Source organism: Thunnus thynnus, chromosome 11, assembly GCF_963924715.1.
Source record: "Thunnus thynnus chromosome 11, fThuThy2.1, whole genome shotgun sequence".
NCBI lineage: Eukaryota > Metazoa > Chordata > Actinopteri > Scombriformes > Scombridae > Thunnus > Thunnus thynnus.
In genome coordinates, this window is record NC_089527.1 from 2,065,436 (window position 1) to 2,090,907 (window position 25,472).

Sequence of the window (25,472 nt, forward strand, 5' to 3'; positions counted from 1 at the left end):
TCATTGTGTCATTCATTTTGGTTCTACATTGTTTTCCAGTTCAACCCAGTATCTGCACTGTCAGAGAGCGATCCAGGATACAACCCGTCCCCCTCTCCAGACGATCGAGTCCACGTTCTGGTTTGCATCCTCTCTGCTAACACATCAGAGATTAAAGAGTCAGTTCTAGAGAAGATGAGGGGCGTCAGAGAGGCAGCCAGAGACCTGGGTGAGAACAGAGTTTACTGAAAGTGTGCATCCACTGATCCCGTTTTATTCAGGTTAACTTGATCTGAACTCCTGGTCTCCAACATTAAAACACATCGTTCAACTTTCAACGATGACTTTATTTTCCTGGAGGGGAGATGAGTCTTGCAGCCAGTAAACACAGAACCAACAGACAATCGTACATTAAATACATGAAACATGTACATCAAGTACATCAACCTAGAGTTTCACCTTCTAATAGTTACATGGAAAACTTTTCAAGACAAGAGTCATCACAAATATTTAAGTTTGATTTCCTGAGAGATAAAAGAATTAGAGACTAAACAGACACCTGCTGCAGGTCCATGTTTCTTCATATTATTACATATTATTATTAGTCCAAGACTCATCTATGAATAAGTCGTCTCAGTTTGATACAGTCCATGATACAACGGTCAGGACTAAATATATATTGAAATAATGTGCAGACTTGTATCAGATTAAAGCTTTAAATACACTGAAAAAAGTGTTTACAGCCTTATGTTTGTATTTTTAAAACTCAAAAAAATTAACAAAAATGATTTTAGACAATGGCTAACATGTTATAATTTATTAAGTCCATAAAGGCCTTTATGAACAAGATTTTAAAGATAAAACATTTTACTGTGATCAGAGGTTAAAACTGAGACATTTTAGTTTGTAGAAAACAGAAACTTTCTCCTCCTGTAAACAGATTGTTCAGCTGTTACTTTAAATTGACTTTGTTGTTTAATACAGTGATAACACACTGAGCCAATCAACCCTCTGATCCGTGAATACACTGAACATGTTTTATTCACAGTAACAAAACTTTATTTATATCTCATGTAGAGAAAGTGCTGATGTGGGATTTTCATACAGGATCTCATTTATGTGTGTGGATGAACAATTATTTTAAAAAATGAATTATTCATATTTTCATTGATTTATAGGCACATAAATACTTTCAATGATAAAGGCACAATAATGATATAAAATCACTTTACATGTAAACAGACTGAATTACAGTTTAATTTCTTACACATTTCTGCTGGATTTGTGTGTATGAATAATGAAACTAGATTTTTTACAACTTTAAACTGTTTTATAAAAATATTTTCAGTGATTATCACTAAAATGTGCACATTCATCAGCATCTGTATCATTTTTCTCATCATTTGGGTTTCTGTCACTTTTATAATTTGTTAATTGACAAAATAATAAGTGAGACATGGCTGAGTTTGAGCTGAAAGAAAGAGACCATGTATGTGGAGGTTTAAAAGGTAAAAAAGACAAACATGAATGCAGAGAAAGTAAAAATGAAGCTAAATGAAGCTGGACTGCAGAGGGTTAAAACCAGGTTTCAGTTAGCCTGATCATGTTAGCTTTGAGTCGGGTTTAAAGAACTGAGTGTGTTTTTGTATCTGCAGGGATTCCTCAGATGATGATGATCACAAAGATCGACGAGGCCTGTGCTGAAACTGACAAGAATCTGAGGAAAGTTTATAAGAGCAAATACCTGAAGAAAAAGGTGAGTTTGTACAGAAATGTAACCTAAAGCTTTGCAGTCAAAAACTTCACATTATTAATGTTGTTTCTTTAACATGTAGATGAACGATTTGAGCTCAGCAGTCGGCATCCCGATGAACTGCATCTTTCCTGTGAAGAACTACAGAGATGAAATCGACCTCAACGATGATATGGACACTCTGATCCTCAGCGCTCTGAGACGCATCATCGACTTTGGAGACGACTTCATCAACAAAATGTAAAAATTATAAACAGAAATGAGCAATAACACTTTATTTACTGGTTTTACTTTTTGCTAATTATCTTTTATTGTCCATGTCTGTAGTTTAAGGAGATAAGGAGTCTGTTACTGTCTCTATGTGCCACTTATAGAAACAGAGGTTGTGTCTGAATTTTCTTGTAGTCAGCTGAAAGGAAAACAACAGTTTATTATAATTAGTTTATTTTCACAGATCAGGTCATTGATTCAATCAGGTCAGAGCAGGAATTTCTGTGGTCACATAAATATGAAGGCGTAGCAGTGGAGTCTTTCTCTTTTCTTTTAATTTAAAAATGTATTCTCATTTATTTAGTTTAACAAACAATGCACTAATATCATTACAGTATTAATCAGTCCTTATGAACCCAGCTCCATCTGGCTCAGCGTAGAGAGCTGAAGTCATGACATCACTTCCTGTTCAGCCTCTGTAACTCACTGAAATCTCTCATTCAGCATCTCTTTCTGAGAAAATGAAGCAACTTGATTTAAAGGAAATAATCTATCCAACCTGCCCTTTCTAGGTAAAATCCTGGAAAGGGCAGTGTTGATACAGCTAGAGGCTTTCTTACATAACAATGATATTTATGAAAAATTTCAGTCTGGTTTCAGAGGTAAACATAGCACCGAGACTGCTCTCACTAAAGTCATAAATGATCTTAGAATGAGCGCAGATAAAAAGAACGTTTCTGTTCTTGTTCTCCTCCTCCTCATACTTCTGAACAGACTCGAAAGCTGGATCGGTCTCTCAGGAACCACGCTGAGCTGGTTTACGTACCTCACAGACAGAAACTACTTTGTTAGTCTTGGTGACTATGTTTCTGAGAAGCAAAGCATTCTCTATGGTGTTCCTCAGGGCTCGATCCTTGGTCCCTTGTTATTTTCTCTTTACATCTGTGGTGTATTTTCATTAAAAGTCATTGGTGTGCTTAAAGACAATATTAAGCTATGCAGATTGATTTTATAAGTTTATAAGCAATAAGGGCTAGTGTGATACAATTTGTATTGGTGTAGTTATAATCTCATGAACCATAGTTAATCACAATGTACGTATAGAGGCACGGTAGAAGAATCATAATCATACACTGGAGAAATTTCAGTGTGTTTGTATTACATGTCACTTTGCTTGGGTCTGCATTTAAGTCTTCACCTTTTAAAAAAATACTCTCTGGAGGAGATCAAGAAATAAGGGTATAAAATGACTAGAATAACTTATAAAAAAATAAAAGGCCAGAAGACAACTTGGCAATAATGGTGTAAAATGATTCCCAATACTTATATAAAAATTGGATATAATCAGGTAGAATTGAATATGCCAGTACATATCCTCAAACAGCTCAAAACCTGTTTTGAAGAGTTTTGACCAACAACGAGTGACGGAGATAAAAGTAACATAATAATTGGTCAAAAATTAGGGAGGGTGGATGATAAGGTGTGACCTAAGCCGACCCAAGGGAATAAAAACAATGCCCCAAAGAAAAAACCTTTGGAGCGATTTGGTTCGTTGTAAAAGTGCTGATTGCTCCCCTTTTTTGCCGGCATTAAAGAACACTTTGCTGCTTGGACCTCTGACTCCCTTTTTATTTTCAAAGGAGAGTTTTTTGCTCTGGTACATTTTTCTGCAACAATTTGATACAACACATCCACTTGGTGAAATTATTCGTAACCACAGGATTCATTTTCACTGCTATGCTGACGACACCCAGCTGTATTTATCTGTAGCACCTGACAATAAGGATGCCCTACACCCTCTACTAAACTGCTTCTCCAGTATTGTGCAGTGGATGAATGGCAACTTTCTCAAATTAAATGAAGACAAAAGTGAAGTCCTTATCATTGGCATGGATGCTCAACAAAGAGATGAAATAATAAATAGACTTGGAAATCTGGCCCTACAGGTAAAACCAATAGTGAAAAACCTGGGTGTCATTCTTGATCCTGACCTCAATTTAGACAATCATATCAGCAATGTTACTAAAACAGCCTTTTATCACCTGAGAAACATTGCAAGAGTCAGACCCTACCTCTCCCTGGAGGATGCAATAAAACTGACTCATGCCTTTGTACTCTCACGGTTAGATTATTGCAACGCACTGTATACTGGTTTGCCAAAAAAAACTATTGATAGACTGCAACTCATCCAAAACTCTGCAGCAAGAATTCTGACAAAAACCAGTAAAAGAGTTCACATTACTCCTGTGTTAGCATCTTTGCTCTGGCTCCCAGTAGCATTGAGGATAGATTTTAAATTTTTTTTACTTGTTTTTAAAGCTCTGAATGGGCTAGCACCTTCATACCTGTCAGATTGGAGTATGTTCCAAATCGCTCCCTCAGATCGCATGGTGCTGATCTGCTGAAGGTGCCACTGACGAACAGCAAGAGGTACGGCGACGCTGCCTTCAGTTGTTATGCACCGAGGATTTGGAACATGCTCCCTCCTCATATCAGACAGGCCACCTCGGTTGACAGTTTTAAGAGGCAACTCAAAACCTACTTCTATGACCTCGCCTTTAATCGATTTTGTTTTACCCCGATGATTTTATCCCTTCTCTAGAATTTGTCTTTTACTCCTTTACTATGTTTTAACTGATATTTATCCTGTTTAATATGTATGTGTGTATATGTATGTATATGTTTATGTATGTATGCATATATATACGCATGCATATGTATATGTATATATATATATACATGTATGTGTGTGTGTGTATCTATGTGCTTGTGCATGTGTATATATCTGTATCTATGTTTTACATTTCTTTTGTGAAGCACTTTGAGCTGCATTTTATGTCATGAAAGGTGCTCTATAAATAAAGCATGATGATACATGATGTGCTGTCACTGTGTTATGGGTGTATAAATAGGTAGAGGTCTGGCTGAAATGAGGTGATGAGTAAAGTTTTAGTTCAGTAGTCAGCGCAGTCGTCTATGATCTGGGAGACTCCAGTTCAAGACCCGATGTTGGAACCTCCTTCATAAGGTAGTTTATTCATGAACACTTATTGTAACACTTTAATTTTCTAAAATTAAAAGTGTCATAAAAACAAAAACAGGATTTTTAAGCCTCTTTCTACTTTTATTCGAATACAAATACAAATACTGGGATCTCTGCACATCCCTACTAATAATAACACTAATAATAACACTAATAATAACACTAACAATACAAGTAAATGTCCTGCATCCAAATTTATTTCAAAGTACAGAAGTATCAGCAAATGTACAAGTACTCATGATGTAAATGTCTCCTCTCCGAGGGTTTGTGGTGTATTATTACAGTATTTGTTATATGACAATTATATTAATATGACTGATGTATTAACATGTAAGGAGCATTTTCGGTGATGTAGCTAATATTCATTATTGTTGTTATGTGAATGGAACTCAAGTGCTGGATGGGTTAGGGTTAGAACGTCCTCCTGCTAAATAAAAAACAATCCTCTTAAGTCCATCTCCTCCCTACAGAAGAGTCTCTGTTGCTCAACTTTTAACAACATTGAAGAGACCAGATCACACCAGTCTTCTCTTCACCGGTCATCAGTCACTGTTAGAGCTTCATTTTAAGATTTTATTGATCACATTTAAAGCACTTCATGGTTAAGCTTCCCGTTATGTTGCTGCTGCTCCTCTATGAATCAGATCCAGTAATCACCATGTTTTCCTGTGTAATAGCTTGTGATTTTACTGTACATCATGACGATCCATACAGTAACCTCTGTAGTAATAATTATATATATAAGTAGAATTTTAAAATGTGGTTTAGTTTTTGTATGTTGTATTTCTTTATATCAAAATCATTTTTAAAGTTTAAATCCATTTGATCTGACTGTTTTTTACCTGCAAAAATAACTGCTGACAGTTTGGGAAGGAAATAGTTGCTTATTTTAATCTTTTTATTGCAAGATACATGTGATCCTGGTAGTGACATTTTTTTTTTTTAAATACGTTTGTATAAAACATGTAAAACTGGCAAAGACTGAGAATCTAACTATGGATGATACATCTGTTGAGGAACTGACTGGCCTGTTGCTAGCTATCCTTACTGTACGTCCAAGTAATATCAAAGTTATTATCCACACTGGGTCTTTTGACATTCTGTGAAAGAAAACAGGCTCTGAAATCCTGACAAAAGATTTTTCCCTACTACTGGAAAAACTGAGCGACTATAAATCACAAGATATACTAATTTCTGGACCAATCCTGACCTGGAAGAAAGGAATTGATTCTTTTAGCAGACTCGCTGGCCTGAATACATGGCTGACATCGGTGTGCATCACCCATGGGATAAACTTAAAAATAGACAATTTCAATATTTCATGGAACTAAAGAGGCTGCTTTAAACCTGATGGGATTCATCCAAACATCACTGGGTCCAGACTATAGGCTCCCCCGTCACCTGACCCTCTGCTTCAAATCACTGAAGGCATCCAAAAGATGGACCCAACGACCCCCCTCCCCCCTGCAACACAGGAGTTAGTTATAACTACCAGGCTGAAGCTCAGTCAAACTGATGAACTATTGAACATAAGAACCACAGTCATCACCGCTCAGGTGTCCACCAGAGATGAGACAGAGCCCATGCTGCTTCATTAAACATACTGGTGATCTTAAACAGCTGGTGGCGTGTTCAAACACATCATAGCAATCACAGACCACCTGGTACCTGTCTAATCCATCTGTTAATCCTGAACAGAGACCTGAACATTCATATTAATAAATAGAATGACTCCAAAGCTGTGGAGCTTGTAAATTTACTGGACAGTTTTGAACTCACCCAACATGTAAATGAAGCCCCTCATCACCATGGTAACACTCTAGATTCAGTAATAACAAAAGGGTTAAACATTGATAATGTCTCAGTATTTGAATTATCATTTCTGATCATCACTGTGTGTTTTATGATGCCAACATAACCCTGACAAAGACTAAAAGGGACATTTTGGTTCAAAACAGACTCCTAGACAACAAGGCTGAAACTGTCCTCTAATATGATGAGATCATTTGAGCCATACAGCTGTGACAATTACAGCTGTTGAAAATTTCAACAACGCATTGTCATCTGCTTTAAATACTGTTGCTTCATTAAAAGATAAAAGAAGTGGACTGACAGAATCTCCTCATGGTTAAACAATAAGAGTGTTAAAGAGATCAAGTGAATCTGTCAGACAGCTGAAAGAAAATGAAAACTAGACTCACAGTTCACTGTGATATATACAAAGAAGCCATGACTGTCTGTAACAAAGCAGTATGTCTGGCAAGAAAGGATTACTTTCCAAGATTATTACAGAGAACGCTGGAACTCTAGAATATTATTCTCCACTACTGACCAGCTACTCAGCTCTGCACTGGCTTCCTGTAGCATTTAGAATTGACTTTAAGGTCGTCCTCCTTACATACAAAGCCCTTAATGGACTAGGACCAAACTGCATCGCTAACTCTCTTATTAACTATTTGCCTTCAAGAACACTGAGATCATCTGCTGCTGGTTTATCGGAGATTCCAGCAACAGCTGAAAGAAAATCGGGAATGCAGCCTTTGTCAATTATGCCCCAAAACTATGGAAACACGACTGATAGATATCAGCTATATATCTTTAAAAGAAAACTAAAAACTTATCTCTTCACTTTAGACTTTAACTAGATTTTCTCTCAGTCTGCTTCACACTGATGCTCTACTGCACTTCTTTTAAAATGTTCAATTTTACTTGATTTTTTACATTTTATGTCTTCTATGTTTTAACTTTTTTTTTATTATATCTTATTATAATGTATTCTATTGACACTTTATTTGATCTTTTATCAAAATGTTTCATTTTCCCTCTTATGTCCACTTACATGTTTTTATGTTCATTTTATGAAGCAGTTTGAGCTTGATTTTTTTGTATGAAAGGTGCTATACAAATAAAGTTATTATTATTATTATTATTATTATTATTATTATTATTATTATTATTATTATTATTTTACACATTGTAAATGGTAAATGGTAAATGGACTGTACTTGTATAGCGCCTTTCTAGTCTTCCAACCACTCAAAGCGCTTTTTACACTACGAATCACATTCACCCATTCACACACATTCATACGCTGAATGGGTACAGGGGCTACCATGCAAGGTCCCAACCTGCCCATCAGAGGAAGCTAAGCATTCACACACATTCATACACTGATGGCACAGCCATCAGGAGCAATTTTTGGGGTTAAGTATCTTGCCCAAGGATACATCGGCATGTGGACTGGAGGAGCCGGGAATCGAACCGCCGATCTTCCGATTAGTGGACGACCCGCTCTACCTCCTGAGCCTGTTGTTTGCTGTTTAGTGCAGGTTAACGACTGTTCACGGGAATTTGTAGACAGCACAGACAAACTGCCAGGAACTGATGTGGAGTTTCAATCCTGGCAGTTTCACAGTCCTGAGAAGCTTGGCAGGTGACCCCCCAGCCCCCAGGACTGGACAGGACTGTGTGCCACTGCTAAAAGCAATGATCAATAATGTTATAAGAAAAGATACACAAGACAGTACAATTTATTTTATTTCTTTGAAGGTCAGTAACTTGTTTTACAAATCAGTACATACATACATGAAGGGATCGTTATATTCTGTTTCCTGGACTGAGACACAAACCTGAGAACTGAAAACTCACCTCTTCAGTCTCACCTGTCTATAAACTCTTCCACTGGTTGTTTTTATCAACATTTATATTGTTCAAAATCCTTTTTACACTTTTGTTCACACATACAGGGGTTGAGGTCTCCCCTCAACACTATATAGAATTCATATGATGGAACTGACATTTGTACGGAAACCAGCACATACAGGAATCAAAGGAAATGAAATAGCTGACAGATGAACAAAGGAAGAACATTTGGAGAACGTTTTGGTCATTCAGGATTAAACAGAACGTTATTTAAAATAGGAAAATATAATACAGGAAGGTGGGAATTTTGTGATTGAGAAGAAACTTAAGAGCATTTTATGCTTTAATGTCCAAAATATGATGCTGAGAGAAGATCAAAGAAATAAAGTTAAGCTTTGATTTATGTGATCTATTATGAAGAAAGGTGTTTTCAAACTTGATAGAAAGAATAAGAATATAACTTTATTTTCTTAATTTTACTTTTTTTATGTATTATTAGAATTAGTGAATGTATAGATTCCTGATCCACACTCCACTCCAGTTGATGGTGGTAATGCACCAAAATGTTGTTTGGCAACTGCCATAAAAATGAAGAAGAAGAAGACAAAGAAGAAGAAGAACAAGAAGTTCCTTTTTTGCACCAAAAATCAGCAAATGAGACTTCAAGGTGAAATCTGTAAGTACTTTAACTGATTTTCACCAGTTTTCTCCACATATAATATATTTAGTCATTAAAATGCAGTTGAAACTGTGTTTTATCTGCATTTCTATCCAGCTAAATGTTGAAGTGTAGCTTTAATACTGGAACAATAATGTCTGATATGTTTTTTCCACAAAACCAATAAAGAAAATCACATCACATTTGTGTGAATTGAATATTGGACCAGGATTGGCTTCCAAACTAGTTGTGATGTCACAAATCCTGCTCATAGGACCACATCTGAATATCTGATTTTAAATGATTTCAGAGAAACTTTCAGCAGAAGAATGAAAAACAAACTCTGCACATGATTCTACAAAGAGAAGAGAACAAACATCCAACTGAAGGAACAAGAAGAAAAACGTTTTTGAGTGGAGCGACTTTATGAAAGGGAAGGAAAGGCAAACAAATCAACTACACATTAGGATAATAAAAAGCAAATAAGCACAGACTAATACCTCCTTATTGATGATCTCAACATGAATGTGTATTAATACAATAATACTAAACCATTCTCCATCATACTGGTATTAAGCTGATCATCATTAATGATAATCAATGATAATGGTATGATGACCATGTATCTCAGCAGAAAGTAGGTTTACATTTTGTTAATGAAGTCATCTCCAAAGTCAATCATCAGTCTCAGTGCGTTCAGCATCAGTGTGTTAACATCCTCATCCAGGTAGGTTTCTGAGCTGTAGTTCTTCACAGCAAAGATGCAGTTGAGTGGAATACCCAGCCTAGCGCTGAATTCTGTGATCTAAGTTTTAAAGAAACAAAAGTCATCTACAGTGAGCTCACATTATAAAAATAATGAACTTACTTTACATTTCTGTAACAAAACTGACAGAAACTCACCTTTTTCTTCAGGTGTTTGCTCTTGTAGACATTCTTTAGATCCTTTTCAGTTTCATCACAGGCTTCATCAACTTTGGTGACAATCGCCACTTGAGGAATCCCTGCCAACAGAGAGATGCATTTAGTAACCTGACCTCAGTTAACTTTCACAGTTCATTCAGGTTTAAAAAACATTAGAACTGCATGTTAAACACTGTAAACCACAAACCTAAGAAATGCAGACTAAACCACTTCATATTAAGAAGACAGATAAATACAGATTAAAGCTGTGGTGTTCACAAACCAGCACAAAATATATAAAATACTGAAGAAACAACAGTTTACCAATACCAACAAAAAGACACAAACAAAAATTAGCTGTAACTTATTGTTCCACAATGTAAACTTTCTGGAATAAATATTCATTTTGGCATTAATATTTTATTTTAGCTTAATCTACTGGAGAACTATATTAATTTAATTCTATTTTATAATTTCTGCATATTCTATATTACTATGTGCTGAAAATGAATGTATAGGAGAGCAAGACTGAGGAGGATATTTACTAAGCACTAAGGGTCCTATCTTATTTTAAGACAGACGCAGTTGTCATTTTCCCGTCCAGTGCCCACGTTGTTAAAATAGCAACGGCACTTGTGCCCATCAGTGCGCCCATCAGTGCGCCCATGGGGGTGTTGGTCTAAATGTAAGGTGTGGTCAGGCGCATTGTTGGCGCGTTGCTATCTTGAGGCAGCAGAGAGCGATTGCACTATTGACCAACAAATACCTGGTCTAAAGTCAATGGTGCAGTGTTTCACTGTTATTTTAAGGAGCGTTATCAGGACAGTAATATGCACCTACACAGGCGGCTGCACCACTTACACTCTGCTTGTTACACACACAGGACACGCAGCAGCGCACAAACATGCACAAGGTAACAAATAAAAGGATTACAATGTGAAAGATTATTATTGTGTATATTAATATATTTTTAAAAATACATGTCATAATGCTCAGTCATAATATTTATCAGAATTAACTAATCGCAGTAATGATGGATTAAATTGTTGAATTATTTGACCAAATCGTGTAATCATGTAGTTATTTAAACAGACGGACAACAACGGATCAGACACAGATCGACTTTCCTGCTGCATCAGTACATGATGACATGAGGAAATAAATGAGGTGAAAACAATGATTAAACTAACGAAGGAAATAAATCTGCAGAGCTTCTAGCTGCTGCCAGCAGCAGGATCAGCACCTTGGAGAGCTCATCAAGTCCTGATAACTGTGTTGATGATTCTTTACATGATTAAAATTAATTCTTTAATTTTTGAACAATATTTAACAAATATTCTTTAACATTTTTGAGGTTACAGTGATCAAGTTTCTATACTTTCAACAATTAAAACCTGCTGATTTGATACTCCCTGACTGAACAAAATGATTTTAAAGAAACCAAAGCTGTAGTTAAAATAATAAACCTTTTTAAAAACCAAACGAAGACAAATTTGCAACAAATGAATGAACAGGATCTTAAACTGGTGGTCTGGGACCACGGGAGGGTCCAGGAGCAGCAGTGTGCTCGTTATGGATCGTGCGCTTTCCCTTTGTGCACGAGCAGATCCGTTTCCTCTGCAGAGAAGCGCTCCTTCTTGCTACTCGGCAAATGCGCCGTTATAATAGCAATCCGCCAAGGTGCAAGCACACCTGGCTCTTAAAGGGAATGGGAGATGACACTGTGATTGGTTTATTGCATGTTACGCTGAAAACACACCCATGATTAATTAGGAGACTATGGACAACCCCTTTGAACCGTGCGCCTGGCGCAGCGACCATTTTTCCACCGTTAAAATAGCAAAAGTGGATTTGGACACAAACTAAGTGCATTTGCGCCATGCGCTTCAGACCGTGCGCTTTAGATCGTTAAAATAGGGCCCATAATCACAAACATTTGTGTCGTCACAATGTTTTAACGCAGCAGGATATTTAAAATAAGCTGCACGTCATCTGATTTGCATAAAGTGATGAGAATCAGACTCACCCGTATGTCTGGACAAGAATGGAGTGAAAAGTGATTTCTGCTGCTGAACTTTGAATGTTCAGCGGTGCCACTTTTCTTCCATTTAACTGACACAAAACCTCAGTATGGTCAGTAAATAAGGAGAATCACAGTTCAGCTGTTTAGCGCCTAAAAGAGGAGCTGAGAATCCTCAGTAAATATGTTCATAAGAGTCTAGAGCCCTGCGAGCTGCTCTGTGTGGCTGTAACTTAGGTACTGTACTGACATTCTTTTAGCTAAATGCTAACATGTTGATGTTTGGCAGGTATAATGCTCACCATGTTCACCATCTTAACGTTAGCATGCTAACATTTGATAATTAGCAGTTTGTATGCTTCGGACAAATTTAAATTTTGAGCGGATGATGTCACTGGGTGAAAAGTCAGAGGATCAGTGAAGAGATTAGATTCATCCTGAGAGGATCATGAATATCTGTACAATATTCATCCAATAGTTATTGAGATATTTCAGTCAGAAACTGGACTCTAACCAAATTTAAGGGATTAATATCAAATAATTAATTAGTTAAAATAATTAATTCATATCAGAAATGTTTATATACATATATTAAATTAGATATATTACATCATTATAAGATTGTTTTAAACGCTAATATTTCTATATTTACATCAGTGTCATAACTGCAGTATCAGCTGAGCTGCAGTCTGTACGTACTCAACATTCACATCATTATTAGTTCTGCATGAGTTCACTGATTGAAGCAGATTCATGAACACTCAGCTTTACTGTGAGCAGTGTACCTGAAACCTTATTAGAACAGATGTGTTTCATTGGCTGATACTCTTCTCTAAAGCACTGCTCTTACCCAAGCCACTGGCTACTTCTCTGATTTCCTTCATCTTCTGCATAACAGGCTCCTTAATCTCTGATGCATTAGCATCACAGACATAAACCAGAAGATGAACTTTGTCATCTGCAGACGGTGAGGAGATGTATCCAGGATCACCGTCTGACAATGGAGATGCAGGATTGAACTGTAAAATAATATAAAAGTCCATATAAACAATGATGCAACAATGTCAACAAAGTCTACAAAAAAGGTTCATATCTACTGAACAAATGGGAGAAGTATACAAATATATTTTTAGTAGTAAAATTAACTAATAAATAGCTTTAAAAGATAAATAAAATTCAGTATTACAAGTATTCAGACTTTTATTAAAATTAGTGAAATATTTATTATAACAAGATATTTTTCATGTTATTCAGAGATATTTTATATTTTTTATATTTATTTTTACTAGATACTAAATACATGACATAAATCTTATTCAAACCATAATGACATATGGAAGTTTCTTGTTATTACTAACCAACTTATCATGTTATAACGAGAAGTTTGATTTAATGAGATACGTTCATTTTGTGAGATAACAAAGTGATATGTTGTTATTACAAGAAGATTTCTTGTAAAAACTGAATAATTTGGCATCTAGTAATAATGAGAAAATATCTCAAAATAACATGAAAAGTTTCTTGTTATAACAAGAAACTGAGCAGATATTTCTTGTCATGGTGTCAGCACTATGCTGCCATACAAAACTAACGTGTTTGACTGAATCAAGTGTCACAGTTGTACCTTGTATCCCTCCTGCACGTGTCCCTTCAAGGCCAGTTTGATGTCTTCCACTCTGACTCCACATCCAGCTCCTACCTCCAGACCCATGATGTCATTGAATACAAAAGGGTAGAAGTTTCCTCTGCTTTCTTTCTGGATTCTGTGAGTCTCATACTGAAAGAAACATGGAAATGTGCAGGATTTATGACAATGGTGCCATCCTTTAACTAGTGTCTTTGTTTGTAATTTGCAGAGAATTGTGGGTTGGATCAGCATGAAACTCTCCTGGTTGAATCATCTGCCAAAGATTAACATCTACGTTAGAAAATATCTGGTTTGAAGTATTTGATACAGTAAAATACTGACATCAGCTGAGTAATTATTGGTATTGTCTTTGTATGGAAGGATAAAACAGTTAGAATATAAATGGCCTTACTGCTTTCATTGTTTTGTTCTATAAAGTCTACACTATTAGAACTGATCCCCTTTAAACTGAGTCTACAGCTCTGTTTTTAAATACTGTGGCAGACTGAGAAGCACATCCTGTATCCAAAACCAGCACGACACCTCCTGATGTAACGAGGCCTCGTCTGAGGTAGTCACATGATTTTTGGCAAATGAAGCATTGAAACATCTCACTGCAATACTTTTGCTTTGAAAAGTTGATCATGTGTGGAAGGTAACATCACTAATAGTAACACCAGACGGAGATGAGGCAAGTGTGTCAAATCTCAAGTGTCAGAAACATCAAATCAGAGTGAAAGGAGGTGAAGAAGAATTAGTAGAGGAAGAAAAAGACTTGTTCTGGACTAGTTTACGTACTTTCTTGGAGTGACTTCTGTCACTGACGGTTGCACTGGCTTCAGCTGTAACGCTCAGCCTGCCTCTCACGGCGCTGATGACAGAACTGATGAAGCTGGACTTTCCAGCACCGACTGGCCCGTAGAGCAAGATCCTGAGATGTTTGACGTTGGTGTTTTCAGGTTGATAATTCCTCACATACTGCAGATCTCTCTCTTTGTCTCTGTGTAAAAAATTGTTGAATTGGATTTTAGATTAAATGCATAAAACTTTCATATCAGTTTTTACAAGGTGGTGTCCAAAATCACTCCGTCATACATTCATTGACTACTCCCTATATAACAGTCACTCAGCAGTTCACTAAACAGTGAGCCGTAAATCGAGATTCTTCTCTAACTCTGGACACAAAGCCAATACATTTCCATCACTGGCGGGTCCTGGAGAAATAATATTTACTGAGCTTTGATAATTTTAGATTATTGTCAAATTAGTGCCTGGTTTATGGTTTGGCCCCTCCTCCACTACATGACTTTGTGTACACTTGCTCAGTAAATTCTATTAGATCCTTCAGATAGGAGATTGCACCCAGAACCCAGGTTTTCCTGTGAGATGAGAAAGCACAAAAAACTCCGGGGGAAAAGCAAAGTTAGTGACATGCATTAATGTTACATGAATGCATACAGATGGAGAGGAGGAGGAGGAGAGAGGAGCTCAGTGCATCATGGGAAGTCCCCCAGCAGTCTAGGCCTATAGCAGCATAACTAAGGGCTGATCCAAGGCGAGCCTGGTCGGCCCTAACTATAAGCTTTATCAAAAAGGGAAGTTTTAAGCCTACTCTTAAACATAGAGAGGGTGTCTGCACCCTGGACTGAATCTGAAAGATGGTTCCATAGAAGAGGAGCCTGATAGCTGAAGGCTCTGCCTCCCATTCTACTTTTAAAGACTGTAGGGACCACCAGTAAGTTGCATACTGGGAGCGCAGTGTTCTAGTGGGATAATATGGTATTATGAGCTCTTCAAGATATGATGGTGCCTGACCATTAAGGGCTTTGTAAGTTAGGAGAAGGATTTTAAATTCTATTCTAGATTTTACAGGAAGCCAATGTAGCGAATCACATTTGTGATGTGCTATTGTGTGTAGTTCTATATTTTGTGTCTTGTGTGTTCTTTTTTGTATAACTTTGTACATGTTCAACTTGTACATTGTCCCTTTTTAAATAAAATAAACAAATAAAAATAAATACATTTTAGATGAATGTTATGACTGATTGGGTGACTCAACAGTAATTATCACATCTATAAAATGCAGTGCATCACACTGTGGGACTATTAGAAGAAAGTAGTGTACATGCCACAGTTCAGACATACAAATAAAATGGTGGAGGGTAAATAAACAGTAGTGCACTATGCAGAAAACAAGGAGAGATTTCAGAAACAGTGTAAGAGTCAACAGCCATGCTAGCAGTGAGGTTGTACTTAGCATTGTACCGTGTTCACAGTAACAATGGTTACATTATACTTATAGCTAATTATTTCAACTATTCATCCATTATGTTTAGTTAATTATTTCAACTGGTTATAAATAACTTTTAGCTAACATGCTAATTTCAGCAGGTATAATGTTTACTGTTAGATTAGCTTGTTAGCATTGTAGCATTTGCTCATTAGCAGTAAACACAGCTGAGGGTGATGGGATGCCATTAGTTTTGCAGGTATTTGGTCATAAGCCAAAATAAAATTCTGGCCTGACAAACAGATAAACTGTCAGACAGGTTGGTGTTGAGCAGCAGAGGCACAAATGAAGGCTACCGCATCAAATTTATATCTACTCACCCCCAAGATATTTTTCTCCACGGATCTCTAAAAGCTGACAAGGAAATAACATAAAGGCATCAAACAGTAAATATAATTAGGATTTTGAAAGAGTAAATTCATCAGAATCATGCATCAACATGTAAATAATAGTCAGAATTAATGTGTTGTGGATGTTGTAAAATAAATTTCATAACTTACTGAGAGAAGGTGGTGGTGCTGTGAAAGTGAAGCAGAAGCAATACTTTAGATAATAGAAGAATAAAAATCATAAAAAGTTTGGTAAAGATATCTGGTAAAAATGAATATTACAGAATTATGACAATGATGTTTGGTTAAACTGTAGCAAGAGTAGTAATAGTGATAGAGATATTTATTTACTTGTTGTTTACTTGTTGTTCTTTAAATCAAACTAAACATTTTAAACATATAAAATATAGTTTTTAGCTTAACAGTGGAATTTAGTTACATTAAACATACACTGTAAAAAGCCCTTCAGTGGCAATGTCCATGTGACTTAATTATAAAATGTATATTTTTGACAATAAATTGATTTTGTCTTCTTTTACTTACAGAAAAGTAAAAAGTGTGACTGTTTAAGTAACTTATAATTTTCTGTCATAAATTTGATTTCCTGTTACTTTACAATAAACTGATTTCACAAAACTTAGTTTAAGGACTTACTGAATAAGTAAATCCTCAGGACCCGCCCAACTGTAACCGGTCTGAGCAAGTCTGAACTTGTTCTCCCACAAGGCTGCAAGAGTACCTGCCTGGCTTTTTCATCGACAAACTACACAACTTTTAAATAATCATTTTCTTGCTTAAAGTTAAATGTTTTCACCCGTGATTGTATTGCTCTATGTTATGCTTAAGTGTGCGTTTTCCTCCTTGCGATGCCATAAGGTGTTTCAAAATGCACACTAAGCTCAAACAGTTAACATACCATCAAAATGCTGATTTTTAGTCAAATATGGCTTCTACGTGTTGAATTTTACAACAAATGACATATCCTTTTTATTGATAAGTTTAAAATTAATTGACACCACCGCCATGTCTGTAAGAAGGCGGAGTCAGTCCTATGAAAGGCTTTGTGTCTAATGCAACTGCTCAGCCCGCCATCACCTGATTGCATCCCTGTGTAGTAACGTTTAGTTACCCGAGTGTGTTGCAGCCAGTCTGTCAGTCATAAGTGGCCTGTGTTGTGTGCTGGACTGTGTGCATCCTTAATATGTAAGTGCGAATGCACTAATTATGTCAGGCTCATTCTGTTTTTGTTTTAGATGTGAGCTAGCAAGTTAGCGATTAGAATGATAACGATTAGCCACTAGTTACTTAGCTCTTTTATGTGACTTTGACTGAGGTTGCTGTGATGTTCAGTTGGTATTAAAGATGTATATATGCTTGTGTACCTTGTGTTGCACATGTTAAGGGTTGTTTGTTTATTTATGGGTGTGATTTTGAGCTGCAATATGCTATTAATTGTAGTCTGTTACACACAGGGGTTAGGGGCTCAGATTCAGTGTAATTTTATGTGGGCTGACTGAACGGGCATTTTCCATGTGTAGATGGATAGAGTTAGCCACATGCGGCTAGTTAGCAGGAATCCTGGGATAGTTGAATGTGAAATGCTGTGAAGTACAGCTCACTCACTAACGTTATGCACCCCATGCAGTGGATTAATGATGAAAAGGAGTTTGTTACTTGTTTAACATTTTAGTTCAAAGATGTAGTAAGAAGACACTGTCACAAATTCCCTGATACTTAGGCCTAGTGGGGGTCAGTAGAGGCCAGTGGGTCATCTGTGATCTGCTACAGCCCTAATAGAAGGTGATGCTGTTCCGTTGCACCAATATATAGGAGCATTCTTTTTTAAAATTATTACGTAGTTAAGGCAGGAGGCGTGTGTTGTCAAGGCAGCCGCCTTAAATATAACGTGCTGCGGGAAACACTGTTATCCATCTAGAGCTCTCTATCTATCAGCATCTGATTCAAAACTCATAACTGCTCTTTATTTGTATGAAACAATTTCTTAATTTCTGTTCTTGTTTGTTGCACAGGGAATAGCAGAGACCAGAGCACATGAAGACCTGAAAACACACAGTGTGAGGATCTATGTTTGCCATGAGCCAGATGCAGTGAGAATCATGATCGCGGGAATCCCTGTGCTGAAATCTCTCGACAATCTGGCCAGAGGATGCTGCCTTCTCCTCGGGGTGACATATGCCCTGAATCTTCAGTACCCAGTGAGACTTCACAAAACCTTTGAGGTCTTTCAAAGACTGTTTGTTGGACTTGACACTCTGTGCCCAAAACCATCTCCCAGGTTCATGAGCCTTAAAAACAAGCTTCTAGCATAGACAGTCAAACGTGATTGCTGCCATACTGGCTGTTTTATTGTTGTTGTTCAATAATGTTATATTTTTATGAGTCCAGGTAGGTAAGTGTGATTCTTCAGATTGATGTACCTGAATCTCCAGTTTCCTTCAACACTTTGTTGGCCTTTCAAGGCCCTTTTGTGGAACCGGACCCAAAACAAATGTCTGGCCTGCACAGTGAAATATGTTCTCCAGTTTGAGAATGCCACATATTATTCTGAGCCTGATTAGTGTGATTTCTACAGAATGATGTATATAAATCTCCACTTTCAAACACTGAAAGCCTTTAAAGGACTTTTTTTGACTGGGCCCAAAACAAGTGCCTGGACAGTTGTTTCTGTGTAATAATGTTATTCCTTTTTCATGACCGGGATGAATGGGATTATTCCTGCAGTAATATTGACTAGTTTATACTGATTTATACTAAGATAAAAGATACAAGTCCAAGTTTAATGTAATGCTGAACTTAAGCTAATGTTAAAATGTTTAAACATATATTTAAGATATTCTTCCAAGCTGTTCATAAGCTGAAGTCCAAAGTTCTACAATGTTGACAGCTTACTGTTAAATTTTAAATGAAAAAATGTTATTTTTCATGTTGAAACGTTTTGCTATGTGGTTGCATTGGCAGCTCAATACATGTTGTAAAACAATACCACTCTTGTCTTTGATAAATTTATGTCAATGATAGCTAATTATTTTAAGTAGATTGTGTTTTAAAATCAGAGAGGAAGCATTTGTAAATATTTTTTGAAAATAAGTAAAATGAAAGTTAAAAAAAAAAAGTTCTTTTAAATGGCACTTAATTTAATGAAGTTGGATGTAGTTAAAATGCTGTCTATGTTTACAATGGTTGAACAAAATCTCTTTTTTTTTTAAGACTACTTAAAAATTTTACTTCATGCTAAAATTTTATTACTGAGTTTTCTCAACTTAAAAAAAAAACACAAAGTTCACTAAACTAGCAAAAAGTGCTTGGAAAATGTTGCCTCATTTTTTTTGAGTTAGATCTAAGTAACAGTTTTTACAGTGTATATTCTATTAAAATAGAAGAAAATAAAACTAAGAGAGTGATACAGTAAAGGCAAAACTACAAATACATGTAACACATGAAACGTGTCTACTGCTTCCACTGCTGCATCATGTAATAGTTTAGTATCATGAATAAAGTTTGAACTGTGTTCAGCAGGTGGTTTCATAGCTTACGTGGAGGGGGTGATGGGGTTGAAGGTGAGCCTGGAAAGTGAGAAATATATGGAACACATCAATTATAAATAGTTATATTATAAATAATAAATACAGTGAAAGTGAAAATTACAAGTAAACAGAGTCTCTCTTTGATACATATATAAAGGCTACATATCCTGTAAATATATTTGGCCTATATACACGCATGCAATAATACAAGATTGTGATTGTATTTTGTCTTATTGTGTGTCATCAGCAAAATAAAATTCATTCAGCTAAAAGTAATGTATAAAGAGCTGAAATAGTAACTAACAGTAATGTAAATAAATAGTTGAAATCATTAGCTGAAAGTAATGTATTAATAGTTAGAATTGGTTAGAACGGATAAACAGAAAGGAATATTAGATCACATAACATTGAAACATTGCTAATTATATGCAATTCCTCAATGTCCAAAATAACAATCAATCAATTGAGAGTGGACAGGACCTCATTTCTGACTACTATGTAAGTATTGTTAAAAAGTAAGGTTGGGTCTGTTTTGGGTTTGCTCATGAAGTCAGGTTCAGATCAGTGTTATTTTATGTGGGCTGACTGAACGGGCATTTTCCATGTGTGGATGGATAGAGTTAGCTGCATGCGGCTAGTTAGCAGGAATCCTGGGATAGTTGAATGTGAAATGCTGTGAAGTACAGCTCACTCACTAACGTTATGCACCCCATGCAGTGGATTAATGATGAAAAGGAGTTTGTTACTTGTTTAACATTTTAGTTTAAAAATGTAGTAAGAAGACACTGTCACAAATTCCCTGATACTTAGGCCTAGTGGGGGTCAGTAGAGGCCAGTGGGTCATCTGTGATCTGCTACAGCCCTAATAGAAACATTTTTTCTTTTAAATGCCACTTAATTTAATGAAGTTGGATGGTGTTTAAAATGCTGTCTATGTTTACAATGGTTGGACAAAATTTCTTTTTTTTTAAGACTACTTAAAAGTTTTACTTTATGCTAAAATTTTATTACTGAGTTTTCTCAACTTAAAAAAAAACACAAAGTTCACTAAACTAGCAAAAAGTGCTTGGAAAATGTTGCCTCATTTTTTTGAGTTAGATCTAAGTAACAGTTTTTACAGTGTATATTCTATTAAAATAGAAGAAAATAAAACTAAGAGAGTGATACAGTAAAGGCAAAACTACAAATACATGTAACACATGAAATGTGTCTACTGCTTCCACTGCTGCATCATGTAATAGTTTAGTATCATGAATAAAGTTTGAACTGTGTTGTGCAGGTGGTTTCATAGCTTACGTGGAGGGGGTGATGGGGTTGAAGGTGAGCCTCCCATGGCTGGAAAGTGAGAAATATATGGAAAACATCAATTATAAATATAATTATATTATAAATTATAAATACAGTGAAAGTGAAAATTACAAGTGAACAGAGTCTCTCTCTGATACATATATATAAAGGCTACATATCCTGTAAATATATTTGGCCGATATACACGCATGCAATAATACAAGATTGTGATTGTATTTTGTCTTATTGTGTGTCATAAGCAAAATAAAATTCATTCAGCTAAAAGTAATGTATAAAGAGCTGAAATAGTAACTAACAGTAATATATAAATAGTTGAAATCATTAGCTGAAAGTAATGTATAAATAGTTAGAATTGGTTAGAACAGATAAACAGAAATAGTTAATTGTTGCTCCATGTGGTTGTTTTCTCTTATTAATAGTGTTATTTAACATCCAGTTTATAATCCATTCATAAGAACATATTGTGTTGGTGCTGGTGAAGGTTCTGTGGGTGTTTTAACTGATTCTAGGTGCAGTCTAGTGTTCATTGCGATTCTTTTGTACCTTTTTCCAGAGATAATCAAGCCATTCTGTTCTAAATCCCTGTGTCTGATGCATTTTTACTGTAAGTGAAGGATAAATATTCAAGCCTGCTGTTTTACTGCTTCTTCTTCTCTGGAAACCTGTTTTCCATAGTTTCCTTTTCTTTATGAATAGATTTTCTTCATTCAACGTAAAACACTTTGAAGCACATTTGTATGAAAAGGTGCTACATAAATTTGACATTAATGTGTAGACAAAAAAATCCTCTTAAAAGGACAAAAAGGAGGTAAATTAGCATCAACTCCACAGAAAGCCTGGACTGAAGCCATTTTATCACTCACACACATGAAGCAGACACCACAGTTACAGAGTTTATTAGTTTACAAACTTAACTAATAAAAGTAGTAAAACGTTAACTGAACAAATTTGCTGAGAGGTTCTGAGAACACAAAGTGACTAGTAGGAGAAAGAAAATTGACAGTGTACTTAAAAACAAAACCTACTAAAACCTAAATGAAAATTAAAAAATATACTTTTGTTGCATTTTGATTGTGTTGATCAATTCTGAAATGTATCATATTTAAAACTACTATACACATAAAATATTATTTTACATTCATTCAATCACTGAAATAATCTGACAGTAAATATAATAGAAAGATTCATACCTTTACTGTTCCTGTTGAGATGTTGCAGCAGAGACGAACAGCAAGTGGTGCTGCTAAAAGAGAAACTGGCTCTTTTATAAAGCAGCCTCCCGCCCTCACTTTGTCTTTACTTTCACTTTCATTAACCATGTTGTTTACAAGAAACCTGCTGAAAGCATTCACACTTTTGTTATCCAAATCTTTATTTATTAGGGCCTGAGCCCAAAGGGCGAAGACCCTATTGTTTTTCGTGTGTTTGTTTCTTTATTAGGGCCTGAGCCCAAAGGGCGAAGACCCTATTGTTTTTCGTGCGTTTGTTTCTTTCTTATTAGGGCCTGAGCCCAAAGGGCGAAGACCCTATTGTTTTTCGTGCGTTTGTTTCTTTCTTATTAGGGCCTGAGCCCAAAGGGCGAAGACCCTATTGTTTTTCGTGCGTTTGTTTCTTTCTTATTATTCTTTATTAATACGCCACTTCAATCCTTAATTTGACCCCCTAAACATGCTCAAAAACTCACCAAATTTGGCACGCACATCAGGTCTGGTGAAAAATTTGATAAAATGTAAAAATTAACCCCCGAAGTGCCAAAATGTGCTCTCTAGCGCCACCTATGTATCTAAAATGGCCGCCACGGCCCGTAGGAATGTTGTAGAGAGATCGAACCAAAACTCAATTATTCGTCTCATCAAGACCTACAAATCATACGCTGACACCCCTGACCTAAATCCAACAGGAAGTCTGCAATCAGCTTTTCAAAATAAGACTTTGCCCCAATTTTGGCCCCCGAACAAACGCTATCTCCTCCGAGGGCGTTAATGGTATCGGCTTCAAACTTGAATACATGACTTATCACACTGTGTTGAGCAAAAGTTATTAAAAACTTTGTAATAACTCGAACGGTTTAGATTTAGTAAGCCCTGAAAGTTGGAGTGCGACATTACACCTTACAATGTAAACCAATGGGGAGGCAATCTCTGGGCATGGACTTTGTGCCAAACTGGGGCATCTGGCGTCTAAACTATAAGTCCGACCACTTTCAAACCTGTATCAATGGATTCGCGACGAAAATTCCTACAAAAAAATGTGATTTTTATGTAGGATTTGGCCAAAGTCATGGGATTTATGAGGATATTTCACAAGAAGCGTTCTCTGAAATCCTCCTCTCCAACTGCTCCTGGTGATGTCACTCCCTCAGTGCTCTGAAACATTCCGCAATACACACTCATTATAAAATCACAGGAGGAGCAAGAAAAGACCTTAAAACTCACACTCTAATATCTCAAAAACAATAAAAGATAGAAAACACATGTAAATTCAAGATTTGTAGGTCAAAGTCTCGTGACTCATTCAAAGTTCAAATGAAGTTTGTATCTAAAATTATGTGGAAGCAGTAAATGTTCAAAAAGGTGTGGGTTCGCTCACACTCTCCATTCAAATATATGAGTATTTTTCTGTGTCCAGCTGCAGTTACTTATTGTCTCTACACACCTGACAGTACACATGTCAATCAAACTTTCAAAATAAAAGCACACCACACTTGTAAGAAATATCCCTCATTTTTAAAAAGCGTGATCTGATCCCGACGGGCCAGAGCGCAACAGGAAGTATCATGCGTCGTTCTTTGTTGTATTGCTCCTAGGAAATTTGGCCGATGCACCTGAAATTGACTCAGCTAAGATGTAAGACCTTGGTGATGCTACATTGGGCAGGTCATGACCCATGACCAAACGCCGTTGCCATGGCGACACATCCTTCGCCATGAAATACGATGCTGTATTTTAGGGACAAGGGATGGGTCAACAATCACAAAACTTGGCACACATGTCTGGAGCGACACCAGTTAAAATCCTCGAAACTTCATTTGCATAGACGTGACAATATGGCTCAACAGCGCCCCCTTGAAATTTTCAAAATTGTAGCCCCGCCTTCCAGATTAACCTAGGAAAAAGAAATTCGGGGGGCTTATGTATCATGTGAAGACGCACAAAAAAGCCTCTTGGAGCCGTATTGTAAGTCCTACAGGAAGTCGGCCATCTTGATAAAAGTGGTCATTTTTCGCGTTTATGTATCTCATCATTGTCCGCAATCTCAATTTCAAAATATGATTTTGTGCCAATTTTGGACCTTGAATAAACGCTATCTCCTCCTAGGGCGTTAATGGTATCGGCTTCAAACTTTAATACTTAACTTATCACACTGTGTTGAGCAAAAGTTATTAAAAACTTTGTAATAACTCGAACGGTTTAGATTTAGTAAGCCCTGAAAGTTGGAGTGCGACATTACACCTTACAATGTAAACCAATGGGGAGGCAATCTCTGGGCATGGACTTTGTGCCAAACTGGGGCATCTGGTGTCTAAACTATAAGTCCGACCACTTTCAAACCTGTATCAATGGATTCGCGATGAAAATTCCTACAAAAAAATGTGATTTTTATGTAGAATTTGGCCAAAGTTATGGGATTTATGAGGATATTTCACAAGTAGAGTACACTAATATCCTTCTCTGCAGTTGAGAGGGAGAGAGAGAGGGGGGGAGGGGGGGGGGATGGGTGGAGCAGCAGGTTCGTTATGTAGTTTATTACACAGACAGGAATAATGTGTAGGATTTAATCATTGGTTCACAGCCTGAAGCGGAGGGTGGCAGTAATGCACCTAATATTCTGGTTGTCAATCATTGTTATAAACCAGAAATAGGAGGGTAAAATATTTTCCCGCACAGAGTGGTACATCCTGTCAGCCGAGGGATTTCCTATGTGTGCAGCTGAACACAGCAGTTCTCTACGTACTGTTTTACCGTGATGGTCACGGTGTTTTTTCCGTAGGTTTCACTTACTCAGCTGGCCGACAGACCCGCTGGTTCTCTCCACCTTAACCTAAATAACATATCGGGGCTCGGTGCTCCAGTTGGATCTAAACAGAGAGCCAGGGTTAGCTAAGAGGCTAGCAGAGGCTAACTGGTTGTGCTTCTTTCCGGTCATGCTGCAGTTAACGCTCCGC

General features: G+C 36.7%; 3 protein-coding genes across 3 annotated transcripts in view; 1 reads left to right on the top strand and 2 right to left on the bottom strand.

Moving 5' to 3' along the window:
• The window catches only part of LOC137192174 (interferon-induced protein 44-like), a 5,939-nt gene extending 1,118 nt beyond the window's left edge, over positions 1 to 4,821 (top strand). The window contains exons 3-5 of the mRNA XM_067602685.1: positions 40 to 208; positions 1,635 to 1,735; positions 1,815 to 4,821. Coding sequence (XP_067458786.1) covers positions 40 to 208; positions 1,635 to 1,735; positions 1,815 to 1,976 — 432 coding nt within the window. The 3' untranslated portion in view covers positions 1,977 to 4,821. The remainder of the gene's footprint in view (positions 1 to 39; positions 209 to 1,634; positions 1,736 to 1,814) is intronic.
• LOC137192247 (interferon-induced protein 44-like) overlaps positions 1 to 22,539 on the bottom strand; it is a 42,153-nt gene extending 19,614 nt beyond the window's left edge. Inside the window, exons 1-3 of the mRNA XM_067602783.1 lie at positions 22,498 to 22,539; positions 21,296 to 21,334; positions 20,009 to 20,038 (exon numbers count right to left, since the gene is read on the bottom strand). Coding sequence (XP_067458884.1) covers positions 20,009 to 20,038; positions 21,296 to 21,332 — 67 coding nt within the window. The 5' untranslated portion in view covers positions 21,333 to 21,334; positions 22,498 to 22,539. The remainder of the gene's footprint in view (positions 1 to 20,008; positions 20,039 to 21,295; positions 21,335 to 22,497) is intronic.
• On the bottom strand, positions 8,505 to 16,817 carry LOC137192246 (interferon-induced protein 44-like). The gene is made up of 7 exons (XM_067602782.1): positions 16,626 to 16,817; positions 16,446 to 16,479; positions 14,634 to 14,835; positions 13,833 to 13,985; positions 13,059 to 13,227; positions 10,189 to 10,289; positions 8,505 to 10,090 (listed from the first exon to the last, which is right to left on the bottom strand). Exons 4-7 carry the CDS (start codon positions 13,917 to 13,919, stop codon positions 9,929 to 9,931), a joined length of 519 nt encoding a protein of 172 aa, XP_067458883.1. The 5' UTR covers positions 13,920 to 13,985; positions 14,634 to 14,835; positions 16,446 to 16,479; positions 16,626 to 16,817; the 3' UTR covers positions 8,505 to 9,928.
• Positions 22,540 to 25,472: the final 2,933 nt, after the last annotated feature.

Bases quoted from the DNA above. Each gene is read 5' to 3' on its own strand.
- LOC137192246 (XM_067602782.1), bottom strand. From the start codon at position 13,919: ATGGGTCTGGAGGTAGGAGCTGGATGTGGAGTCAGAGTGGAAGACATC. The intron at 13,228-13,832 runs GTACAACTGTGA...ATTATTTTACAG, and splicing joins ACGTGCAGGAGGGATACAAG to TTCAATCCTGCATCTCCATT. The intron at 10,091-10,188 runs GTGAGTTTCTGT...TTTAAAACTTAG, and splicing joins GCAAACACCTGAAGAAAAAG to ATCACAGAATTCAGCGCTAG.